At 38.3% G+C, this 12,488-nt stretch overlaps 1 protein-coding gene across 5 annotated transcripts in view; it reads right to left on the bottom strand.

Moving 5' to 3' along the window:
* Nucleotides 1-11,630, bottom strand: part of CCDC197 (coiled-coil domain containing 197) — a 42,178-nt gene extending 30,548 nt beyond the window's left edge. Inside the window, exons 1-4 of one of the 5 annotated variants that reach the window (XM_056810506.1) lie at nt 10,252-10,406; nt 6,620-6,768; nt 5,599-5,685; nt 444-526 (exon numbers count right to left, since the gene is read on the bottom strand). Coding sequence is in view for 2 of the 5 variants with exons in the window: in XM_056810505.1 (XP_056666483.1) it covers nt 444-526; nt 6,620-6,768; nt 11,323-11,373 (283 nt within the window). In the remaining 3 variants the exon portion in view is untranslated. Of the gene's footprint in view, nt 1-443; nt 527-5,598; nt 5,686-6,567; nt 6,769-10,251; nt 10,407-11,322 lie in introns of those variants that run through there. The other 4 variants (XM_056810505.1, XM_056810509.1, XM_056810507.1 and 1 more) reach the window with 4 other exon arrangements.
* Between the last annotated feature and the right edge of the window lie 858 nt (nt 11,631-12,488).

Below are 12,488 nucleotides of genomic sequence, written 5' to 3'. Positions count from 1 at the left end.
AACTTTTGCTGCTTCTACACCGCCATCTTGACTCCACCTTCCCTGAACTGGAGAAGGAAATGGCAAATCATTCTAATATCTTGGCCAAGAAAACCCCTAAAGGGGTCACAAAGAGTTGGATGCAACTGAACAACTAATAGCAACAACAAAATTCTGATTATTGTCTATAAAATGAAGGTTTATGTTTGTATTTCCTCACAGGAAACTGTACAAAATAAAAGAACATGAGTAAAATGTTTTGTAACCTACATTGCCCAAATAAACATAAGCTACTTTTATTATTGTTGTTTTTACTAATATTTCTTCTCAAAAGTGAATTCTTTGGCCATGAATTTCAGGGATCTATTATTGTCTGAGTGGCATAATATTGTCTAAGCAGCAAAATATAAACCTGAGGTTTAACAAACAAAACAAAGGTTGAGTTAGGAGGTGCAACAACTTACAGCTTGGTAATTTGTCAAGGACTTTTGCCAAGAAGTCTTCAAAATGCCTGTGCCTCTCCAACTTTTTCTTTAACTCCTGCTTCCTGCAGTAATAGGTCCAAGATCAGTCAGTCAGACAATAAACATTTGTTAAGGGCCTGCTATGAGCCAGGCATTATGCTAAATGTTGAAGATATAAAAAGAGGCAAAAGACAGAAACTATAAGAATCTTTGAATCCTAAAGTTGAATGCGACCTTAAAGCTTATCTTCTAATTTAATCCCAGATAGACAGACAGATAGACAGATAGATGGATGGATAGAAAAGGCATCTATCATGGATTACTATGTGTCAGGTTCTGTGATAAATGCTGGGAATATAAATACAAGCAAATGACAGTTCTTAACCTCAAGGATCTTATGCTTTAATGGAGGAAAACAAATGGTTATTCAGTTATAGCCTGAAGACCTCTAGTGAGCTCCTCAACAATAAGAGCCTTAATCTGAGAAATGAATGAATGATTAAGTAATTTCTTGGTCTCAAAGCAAGTGAAGGAGAATATAATGCTTATCTGAAGGAATGTTGTTCTAATACATCTTTACAGGAAAATCAATAGCTAAGGCTTTCCAGGGCTTTTTTGGTATAGACACATGGTGGTGAACCTATGGCACATGTGCCAGAGGGGGGCACTCAGTCAGAGCCATCTCTGTGGGCATGCGCACAGTTGTCCTCACCCCAACACAGAGTTCAGCAGAGTTTGTTACTAGAAAGCCAGAGGGACATGGGGCCAGGCTACTCCCCTCCCCTCTGCCCAGCAACCCAATGAGAGCACTTCTTCCCTCCTCCATCTGGGGAAAGGTGGGGTGGGTGGGGTTTACATGCTGTGTGAGGGTTGCAGTTTGGGCACTTGGTGTCTAAAAGTTTTGACATCACTGGTCTAGACTGAGGCACAGAAAAATCCACATACCAGAAAAGCCTCAATACATGCCTATTTAAGAGGTAATAATAACTAACACTTAAATAGTGCTTTAATGTGTAAAATAATTTTCTTCTCTTATCTCATTTGATCTCTCCAAAAATCCTGTGAGGAAGGTGCTATTATTTTCTTTTACAAATGAGAAAATTAAAGCTGAGAGAGATTAAGTGATTTGTCCAAGACTACACAGCTTGTAAGTGTCTAAGGCAGCATTTTAACTCAGATCTTGTCTCTAAGTTCCATGCCCATTTGATTAAGCCAAGCTGTTATAAGGATAAAATGAGATTTAGATTTAATGTCAGCAACTGCTATAAAATAACTATGTATTGATGTTGTTATTGAGTCAGTTCAGTCATGTCCTACTCTTTGTGATCCTTTTTGGGGTTTTCTTGGCCAAGCTACTGGAGTGGTTGGCCATTTCCTTTTCTAGCTCATTTTACAGTGAAGAAACTGAGCCAAACAGGAATAAGTGACTTGCCCAAGGTCACATAGCCAGTAAATGTCTGAGGCCAGATTTCAAGTGAGAAAGATGATCCTTCCTGACTCCAGGACTAGCACTCTATCTATCATTCACCATGTCACCTAGCTGCCCACCATGCACTTCACACTACTATTAATAGGTGCTTAAACATTTAGATAGTGCCATTCATCTGGATTATTTGAGACTGAGGTCCCTAATAGGTTATGACTGTACCAAAAGAGCTCCTTGTGCTCAGGAACTGTATACTTTTACCTTCATATCTCTGGTCCCTAGCACAGTGTCCAGTATATGGATGGGTACTTAATCAAAGCTTGTAATTAAACATTTGTCAAGCTCAATTTGACTGATTTGGTGACAATAGCTGCTTCCATATCTATGCCTGCTTTGAAAAGATCTATGTAACTTTTTTTGAGTCTCAGTTTTCTCATCTACATAATGAGGGATTTGGACTCAATAGCCACAAGGGTTTTTTCCAGCTCTAAATCTGTCATCTTTGAACAACTCTTTGAACTAGGTACTATAGCCATTAGGAGCTGCTAAGTGGCTCAGTGGATAGAATGCTGGGTGTGGAGTTCAAATCTAACCTCAGATATTTCATATCTGTGTGGCCCTGGGTGAGTCATTTGACTTCTGAGTTCCTGACAAAAGAATGTACTAGAGAAGGAAATGGCGAACCATTGCATGCTATCCTTACCAAGAAAACTCCATGGCTAGCTATGGTCCACAGTGTCATGAAGACATCACTGAACAACTGAACAACAACCCTAAAGATATCAATTACTCTTTTTGCCAAAGTGTGATATCTCATATATTTTCAGGTGATCTAAAGACATGAATGAACAAAGGAACAAAGAACATTAAATAGGGTGAGTATGAATAAGCATTAGCCAGTGATGACTTGTAAGAGGACGCTGTTACACCATTCAAGGACTACATGTAATGAGAGAAAGACATGAACAGATGGTCCATTTGAGTATTCAACTCATGAAATATTAAATATTAATGAAACATTAAGTATTCATGAAATATTAAATATCCAGGAAATATCAAATGCCCCAGGGGAAAATGGGTGGATACTTTAGGGAAGGACATACAGATGGACAGAAGGCACACAGAAGACACGTGTGTTGTGATTTGAGCCAATAACGGTACCTTGTGAATGAGATCCTGGGTCCCTTCAGAGAGTGAAATAGAAGTCAAATATATATAATGGAAGCTAAACAAAAGTGTATGAATATTCAGGTTTAGAGGTAGTGTGGGGTAAAGACGATTGGGCTTGGGGTCCGAATAAGAAACAAGATATGGCTACTGGGGGATATGTGGAATATATGACAGTGAGGAATGAAGAATGACAGTGAGTTGGGGTCTTGGTCTTGAATTCTCATTCTACCATTGTGTGACCATGGTTGGGTCATTTAAACTTTCATAATTCTCAGTTTCTTCATTTATAAATTGAGGAAATGAGGAATTGATTGCTGTTCTACACAGGTTGTGAGGCATCAGTGAGATGTCTGGTTACACTTTGTAACCGCAGAGCATAAATTATTATGAGAAACATTTGCTCAGGTGCTGAAAGAACACTGGACTTGGAGTGAAAAGACCTGGGTCAGCTCTTGGCTTTGCCACTCACTAGTTGGTGCAGACTTGGGCAAGGCACTCCCATATTTAGAAGCCTCAAGCTTCTTCATCTCTACAATCATGCTTACTCTACCTCTCTCATGGGGTGGTTGTGAGGAAAGTGCTTTGTGCATTTTAAAGTATTAAATGTACGTAAGCAGTTTTTTATTGTTAAGTCATTCAGTCATGTCTGTCTCTTCATGATCCCAGGAACCATAGCTATCCATGGGGTTTTCTTGCCAAGGATACTGGAGTGGTTTGCCATTCTTCTTCTCCAGTGGATCCTTTTGTCAGACAATCAAAGGTTAAGTATCTCACCTAGAACCACACAGCTAGTAAGTGTCTGAAGCTGGATTTGAACTCAGGTCTTCCTGACTCCAAGTCCAGTGTCCTTAAATACTGAACCACAGCTATTATCTCTCCCATCTAATTCATTATATATTTGTGTTATTCATCTTCCCCATCCATCTTCTTCTCCTTGCCCTCCTCCCCAACCACTGATAATCATAACGTACTATAGCTATAAAGGCCTTATGAGTAATATATGTGTAAGGAATTTAGTTAATCTTTGCCTTTATTTACCACAGAAGCTCAAACCTTAGGATATCCCTGACTTCAGAGAAATCTAAGAATAAAGGTGTCTACCCACCTGTTGTTGCTGATATGATGCTTAAAAAAGCAAAGAAATTGGTAATCTGTCCCTAGAAATGATCTCGGACTGATGCAGTTAAAAAACTCCCAACCTTTACCTTTTGTCTTAAAGTTGATACTAAGTATAGGTTCTAAGGCAGAAGAGTGGCAAGAGCTCTGTAATTGGAGTTAAGTGACTTGCTCAGGATCAGCCAACTAGGAAGTATCTGAGGTGAGATTCAAATCCAGATCCTCCTGACTCCAGGCCTAGTTCTCTATCCACTGTACCACCTGGCTGCCCCTAGACTGATGCAATATTGAAACGGATCAAGTGCAGAGATGAATAATCCAGTATTGAGAAGTATTAGCCCAAACAATTTTATATTTATTTGGAAAATGTATCAGGATACAAAACATTTCACTCACTTTATTCTACTTTATATAGCTGCCTCGAGAGGATATATTGTGCTGACACTGGCAATGGGAATAATTTTTCCACCAAGCTATTAGATATGACTGAGAGACATATAGGCTGCTCATGCTCAGGTGCTCTGATTTGGGTCCTGTGGAGACACACATCTCATTCACTTGACTGAGTAAAAAGCAAGAATAAAAAATGGAACTAGAGGAATCCAGAGCATCTAGTTAATTAGTTTTAGGGTTAGTTGGAAAATAACAACAATAATATTTGGAATAAGAGAGGACAAGTTGCCAGAGACTAGATCCAAGTCAGCTAATGCTATTCCTTATGAGCAGCAGAAGAAAGGGGAAGTTTGAATCTGAGCTAGTGATGGTGAACCTTTTAGAGACCTTAGAGACTGAGTGCCCAAACTGCAACCCTCACATTACATGTGAGTGGCCCCCTTACCCCAGATAGGGGAGGAAGGAAGCACTCCCATTATGATGCTGGGCAGAGGGGCAGATGATGAGAGAAATGTTCTTAGGTATTCGTGGAGAAGGGGAAGGGAGCAGCCCCCTCTGGCATGCTCCGGCACATGTTCCATAGGTTCATCAACACAGACTGAGCACCTGAACTGTATATCTTGAAATGCTGGGTTTCAGGATTTTTTATTAACTAAAAGCTGTTTTTTTTCCCAGGGGTAGAGAATATTTCCTGAGCCTGGGAGGAGCTATGGATGTCCAGCTTGCATAAAAGTTTAAAAATATATATTAAAATATATATGGTTTAATAGATATTATATACATATATGATATATAATAATATATATAGTTTAATAGATAGCCAATTATATATAGTTATACATATAAAATATATTTACACATATATAACTCTGTGCACATATATACGTATGTATAAAATATACATTTAAACTAGATAGATAGGTAGATAGTTTAATTTAAACTAGATAGATAGGTAGATAGTTTAAATTTTGTTTCTATGCTCCTAAATGCCTATCTTTTCAGCTCTTTCTATATCTTTTTTTGCAGTGGAAATTTGGCAAGGACACCCACCTTTGTCTTTTTGTAAAGCAATATGGGCAGGGTTGATCTGAATGTGGACTGTTGTTGATATTTCATCCTTCTGATGGGGTTCAATGTCTATGAAAGTAAAGCATAATTGCACTCCATTTATACATATTTCTAGTAGATACATAGTTGACTAAGAGCTATGGCTGAGAAGCAGGGTATGATGGGTAGAGGTATGACCTCAGAATCAGAACAACCTGAGTTCAAATCCTGCTGCTGATACATACTAGCTGTTATGGTCCTGTGAATGTCATTTAACTAGGGGATGACTCTAAGCTGCAGAATAGTTTCTGTTCTATATTTTTGTTGCATTTGTTGTTGTTGTTCAATCATGAATGCCTCTTCATGACACCATTTGGAGTTGGCATCAATCAAGTATTTATTAGGCATCTACTATGTGCCAGGCCTTATGCTAGACCCTGGATATACAAGTAAAAAGACTAATGAAAACTCCTTCCCTACAAGAAATTTACATTTTAATGGGGGGAAGACAAGAAGGAGATGGATTATTAGGCATAGAGTAAATATGAAGCAAATACATATACACACATACCAATTAGTTGGCAGGGCAGCTAGGTGGTACATTGGAGATAGTGTTAGGCCTGGAGTTAGGAAGACCTGAGTTCAAATCTGTCCTCAGACACTTACTAGATATGCAACTGTGGACAAATTTCTTAATCCTGCTTTCCTCAGTTTCCTCATCTGTAAAATGAGCTGGAGAAGGAAATGGCAAAACGCTCTAGTATCCTTGCCCAGAAAATCCCAAACAGAGTCACAAGAGTCAAACATGACTGAAATAACTAATCATTGGACTCCAATTAATTAAATACTGGATAGTTTGAGAGGGAAATTATGAAGGAGGGTGGGGGTCACAGAAAGGTCTCATGCAGATGGTGAGGTTTGAACTATGTTTTAAAGGAAAGAGAGGGAATCTCTGAGGCTCCTCACACTTACTGGTGCTTTGAGACAGAAGAGAAGTCAGTGGTGGCCCTCCTTGAACACAAACCTGTTCCGGAGGTCTCTAAGTTCTTGGGTTAGACGGTCTATCTCTTCTTGTTTGGTTTTGTTGATTTTTACATCTGCTGTCAACCTTTCCAGGGCCTGCTGCTTCTTGGCTTTACTCTCCACCAAAAGTTTGCTCAGGAGTAGATTTCTCTGAAATACAAAAGGAAACATACTTCAGAAAAACAGCACTTCCCTTCTCGAAGTCAGACAGATGCAGTATTAATGCCAGCTGTCAACGACTGGGAAGAGAGAGCTGTCCCATATGCTAATAAGTACTTGCACTTTGCATGATCGCGGGCAGTGAGGTGGTCCAGTGGACCTGGAGGCAGGAACTTGTCCTCTTGAGTTCAAATCTGATCTCAGACACCTCCTAGCTGTATGAACCCGGGCAAGTCATTTAAGCCTCAGTCTCTCATCGGTAAAATGAGCTGGAGAAGGAAATGACAAATGACTCTAGTGTCTTTGCCAAGAAAACCCCAAATGGGGTCATAAAGAGTTGGGCACTACCGTGACAAGTGTATAACAAGAACTCGATGTGGTCATGATGTTGGGGAAGTGAAGGGAGTCTTTAAATGAGTCATCCTGTATTGAAATCAATGGGTGAAGCATATCAGAGTGCTATAATCGGAGTCAGAGAATCTGGGTTCACATTTTGAACTTTTCCACTTACTAGGGGATCATAGGCAAGCCATAGCGGTATAGAGTTAGGGAAGGAAGGTACCACAGGGATGACTGAGGCCAACCAACCTCATCTTAACTTATGAGAACACTAAGGATCAGAGAAGTGGACACATCTTCGCCTAAGGTTCACACATGTACAAAGACACAGAAGCAGGATTTCAGCCAAGACCCTTTTTACTCCAGAAGTCAATGATTTTCCCACTTTACCAAATCATTTCACCTCTCTAAATCTATCTTCTCATCTGTAAAACATGAATACTTCTCTTCTGATCTCATAAAATTATTATTTTTTAAATCTTTACCTTCTGTCTTAGAATTAATACTAAGCATCCATTCTAAGGCAGAAGAGCAGTAAGGGCTAGGTAATTGGAATTAAGTGACTTGTCCAGGGTCACACAGTTGGGAATTGTCTGAGGTCAGATTTGACCCCAGGTCTTCCCTGACACTCTATCCACTGTGCTATCTAGTTGCCTGTATCACAGAGTTATTGTTAAATGACCTAAGAGGATACTGGATATATAATGCTTTATAAATTATTACAGAAACTTCTATTATTATTATTACTCTCATTATAACTGTGTGACTCCAGAGTCAAGTTTAAGACTATAGGTTACAAAGCAGGTGCCAACCTACACTGGTAGATGGAATTTTCTCATCTGGAAGTTCCATACACTAATGCAATCCAGATCTAGTCCTGAAACCCTGTACCCCTGTTACTACTTTTTTTTTAATATTGAAGATCTGACATTTATTTCATATTTGTGCTTTAAGTTTAACTAATGTATTTTTTACATCAGTTTCTTCTTTTCAAAAAATATTTTTATTCCATTAAATATTACCCAATTAGATATAAAATTTTTTAACACACTAAAAGTTTTTGAGTTCTAAATTCTTTTCCTCCCTCTTTCATTCTCTTATCTTTAAGAAGACAAACAGTTGATATTGATTAAACATGTAAAATCGTATTTCCACATTAGCCACAGTGCAAAAGAAAACACAAACGAAAACAATAAAAGAAAGAATACTTTTCACTTTATTTTTTATTGTTTTATTTTCTTCATACCTACTTCTGATGGAAGATAATCTCAAAGGATCTATGATGAAAAATGCTATCTACCTCCATAGAGAAAACTGATGAATTCTGAATGGAGATCATTGTCTTGATTAAAGTAGCTAAAGTCTTTCACAGTTAATCATCCTTATGATATGGCAGTTACTGTGTATAATGAGCTCCTGGTTCTGCTTACTTCACTTTGTACGAGTTCATATAGGTCTTCCCAGGTTTTTCCTATTACTACTTCTTAAAAAGATTTTAAAAGATTTTATTTTCCCCTCAATTTTCTGGGAATTTTTAATCTTTTCTTTTTAAAAGTTTGAGCCTAATTCTCCCCCTCCCTTCCTCTCTCCCCCTCCTAGGGACAGCAAGCAATTTGATGTAGATTTTACATGTGTATTTATATGACACCTTTTCCTATTGGTCATTTTGCGAAAGAGAACATGAACAAACAAAAGAAATGTCTCAATCTTTATTCAGACTCTATACTTTCTCTGGAGGCAGATGGCATTTTTCATCTTTAAGTCCTTGAGGATTGTCTTAGATCACTACCTTGCTAAGAAAAGCTAAAATGTTCATCCTCTAATATTGCTGTTACTATGTACAGTGTTCACTTGGTTTTGCTCACTTAACTTCACATCAGTTCATGTAGACTTTTCTTAAATCATCCTGTTCATCATTTCTTATAGCACATTTACCACAATTTGTTCAGCCATTCCCAATTGGAGGGCATCCCTTCAGTTTCCAATTCTTTGCCACCACAAAGAGCACAGATATGAATATTTTTGTACAAACAGGTCCTTTTCTGTAGCAGGCTGAGACTTGTGATTAGTGTTGTGTGCACTTCTTCCACCTATCCAAGAGCACAACTTTTATAATTCAATCAATAAGCATTTAAGTGCCTACTACATGCCAGGCACTAAGCTAAATGTTGGGGATACAAAAGGAGGCAAATAACAGTCCTTACCCTCAGGGAGCTTATAATCTAACTAAATCCTTGAGTTCATAACTTTTGGTATATAAGAAAAAATCCATTATCACCTTCTTGGCCAACCTTCTTGTGATGAACCCTTTTTTACTGAATGAGGCTGGTTCTCAGACAATAGCCATCTAGTCCGTCTTGGTGCTGATGCTCAAAGTCTATCTAACTTGGTGTGACTTGTCAGCCTTGGCTTTCTGCTGGCATAGCTTCAAGAACCTAGGTTCCATGCAAATCCATGATTGGGGGAGGGCTTCAGTAGAAGTGCTTTTTTTTCTCATAAGGGGTTGTAGTTTCATTCTGGCTTGGCCCTCTAATCGTATCCTAACCATCATAGCACATTGACGTTCAAGAAACATCGATCCATCCCATTGAATCATAGATACAGAGTTGGAAAGGAACCTTGGAGACCATAATAATTACAGAATAATTGTATGTGGTTATCAAAGATCATTTTGATTGTTCATTATTTTTTTTTAAACCTTTACCTTCCATTTTAGAATTGATATTAGGTGTCAGTTCCAAGGCAGAAGAGTGGTAAGGGCTAGGCAATTGGGGTTACATGACTTGCCTAGGGTCACACAGCTAAAAAGTGTCTGAATTCAGATTTGAACCCAGGACCTCACATCTCTAGACCTAGCTCTCTATCCACCAAGCTACCTAGCTGCCAATTAATTGCTCATTCTTCTCTTTCCACATCTTAGACAAGCTCTTGCTTGCAGTCTCCTAAACCTAGCCTATTGCCAGGATAAAGGACAGGTATTATTAGTTGTCTTAGAGCCAGTGAAAAACAGTCATGATAACAATAAACTTAAATTTTTAAAGACGGTGTGTTATAGAACTCTTAACCCTGTGATCTAGGTACCAGCAAGATCCATTCCCATTTTACAGCTGAGGCAGAACATTTGAAGTAACTTACCCATGGTCACGCGATCAGTAACAGGCACACCAAGACCTCAAACCTAGGTCTTTAGATGAAAGAGAAAACATTGTCTCCACCGCAATGCACTTCCTCCCTGGACTTTTATCTGTGGGTTCCTTGACCTAGAAAACCTTACATACTACCTTTTGTCCTATTTGGGGTCATGTAGGAAGATAATCATGGGTAATTTTTAACTAGCTTTCCCTTCTAGAACAAGGGTTCCTAATCCTTTGTAGCATGGATCCCTCTAGTAGCCTGGTGAAATCCATAGGCTCGTTTGCAGAAAAAAAATGTTTCAAATGAATAAAAAACCCAACAGATTTACAAAGGAAACAAACAAACAAATAAATAAAATTATGATAAAAAAGTTTCTCTTCCCTAGGTTAAGAACCTCTGCTATAAAGTGGTATTAGAAAAGTCAATTACTTAATTTTTGAAAAATTGTTTTTATTTTTTGTTAATTTGTACTTGACAAGCATTAACTTTTCCACATATAAGGAATAGAAGAGGCTTTGTATATAAAACTGCAAATATCTTATACCTCGCTTTTAAAAAAATGTAATAAATTCAACAAGTTGGTTTAGTTATTCTGCTTATCCTGACATTTTTGTTTAATATGCCGGTCCTATCTATTTTACCTTGAACTCCTTTTTGGGGGTTATAAATGTATAATACATTATAATAAATATGCTTATCCAAGAGAAACAAATTCTCATGTTAGCTATACCCAAAATATAGGTCTTGTTCTTCCCCCACCTTATTTATCTCCCTCCTCTCTAAGAAGGCAGTCAGCTATATTTATTGAAGACACAGGTGCATAGTCAGTCTTTTTTTAGGAATAGGTCCTTATACTTATGAGTCATTTGGAATGTGGGTACTGCCTTTATGTGTCCTAAGTTGTTAGGAGTATGCAATGGTTGACACTGGAAAAATAAAATTCTTGGAAAGCTAGGGCTGGCTCTTCCTGTTCTCTGTAAACCCACATGGGAGAGATGAGGACACTAGGTTGAAGGCAGGTGGTTATTCCTAGAGTGTCTGAGTCATTCTGGGGTGATGGGTCTTACTTACATATTTTTGTCCCTTTAACAGTTCGGTCTTTCCTTTTGCTACTACTTCCATTCGTTTCTTCCATTCTTGTCTCTTGGCTTTTAGCAACTCCTCTGTTTGATCCAATTCATTTTTGATCCCCAAGAAAATATTTTGCTGTGTACTCTGTGATTTCAAGGTGTTTGAAGATTTCTTTTCAGGATTGTTATTTTCATGACTGTAGAAAGGAGAGTTCTCACATTTCTTTTGCTTAGCATCGCCTTCATGCGCCTGGGAGAAATCCTGCAATCACATCATGATAGACTATTAAACCTAGAAGGGATCTTAGAGATCATTTAATACAGTCATCTTCATCACAAAGAGAAGGGTCTGTGAACTTGGATGGGGAAAATTACATCTTTATTTAAATATCTGGTTCCACAGAAATCTTGTATCTTTTATACATGTAACAATAATATTTTGAGAGGTCTGTAGGCTTCCTCAGACTGACAAAGGGATCTATAATACTTAGAAAAGGTTAAGAACCTTTATAGTCTTAGAGTAAAGAGTTCCACTAGTTTTTTTTCCCTTGTCATCTACAAGAAGGCATCCTTTCCTTTGCCCTGGCTCATGGGAAGTAAGACTTGTCCAAGGCCACATCGAGAAGCTTGGATTCAAACTCAGGTTTTTAGACTTGAATCCAGAGTTCTTTCCAGTATAGTGCACTTAGGCTAATCTCATTTAATGGTATAAAGATAACAACATAGGAACTGACACACTGAGTCTGTGACCCTGAAAGCTATATTATCAACAGCCATCCCAAGGACAAACCACAGGAAGGCTTGGTTATGTTTTCTGACATCAGCTATAAAAGCTCGGGGGATCCCAGCTGCTCTTAGCATTAGCAGCTCTTTATGACTCTGTCATTCTTAAATTTGTCCCAATCCTTTTTAGAATCTAATTAAGAATTTTCAAAATTAAAATTTCTAGCTAAAAAATCCCTATGAGTTTAAAAAAAATCCTTGCCTTCTGTTTTAGAGTTGATACTAAGTATCAGTTCCAAGGCAGAAGAGAGGTAAGGGCTAGGAAATGGGGGTTAAGTGACTTGCCCAGGGTCACACATCTAGGAAGTGTCTGAAGTCAGATTTCAACCCATGACCTCCTGTCTCTAGACCTGGTTCTCTGTCCATTGAGCCACCCAGTCACCC

The sequence above is a fragment of the Monodelphis domestica genome, chromosome 1, assembly GCF_027887165.1.
Source record: "Monodelphis domestica isolate mMonDom1 chromosome 1, mMonDom1.pri, whole genome shotgun sequence".
In the NCBI taxonomy this organism is placed as follows: domain Eukaryota; kingdom Metazoa; phylum Chordata; class Mammalia; order Didelphimorphia; family Didelphidae; genus Monodelphis; species Monodelphis domestica.
Note: the sequence above shows the minus strand (reverse complement) of the source record. Positions and strands in the feature narration are given on the sequence as shown.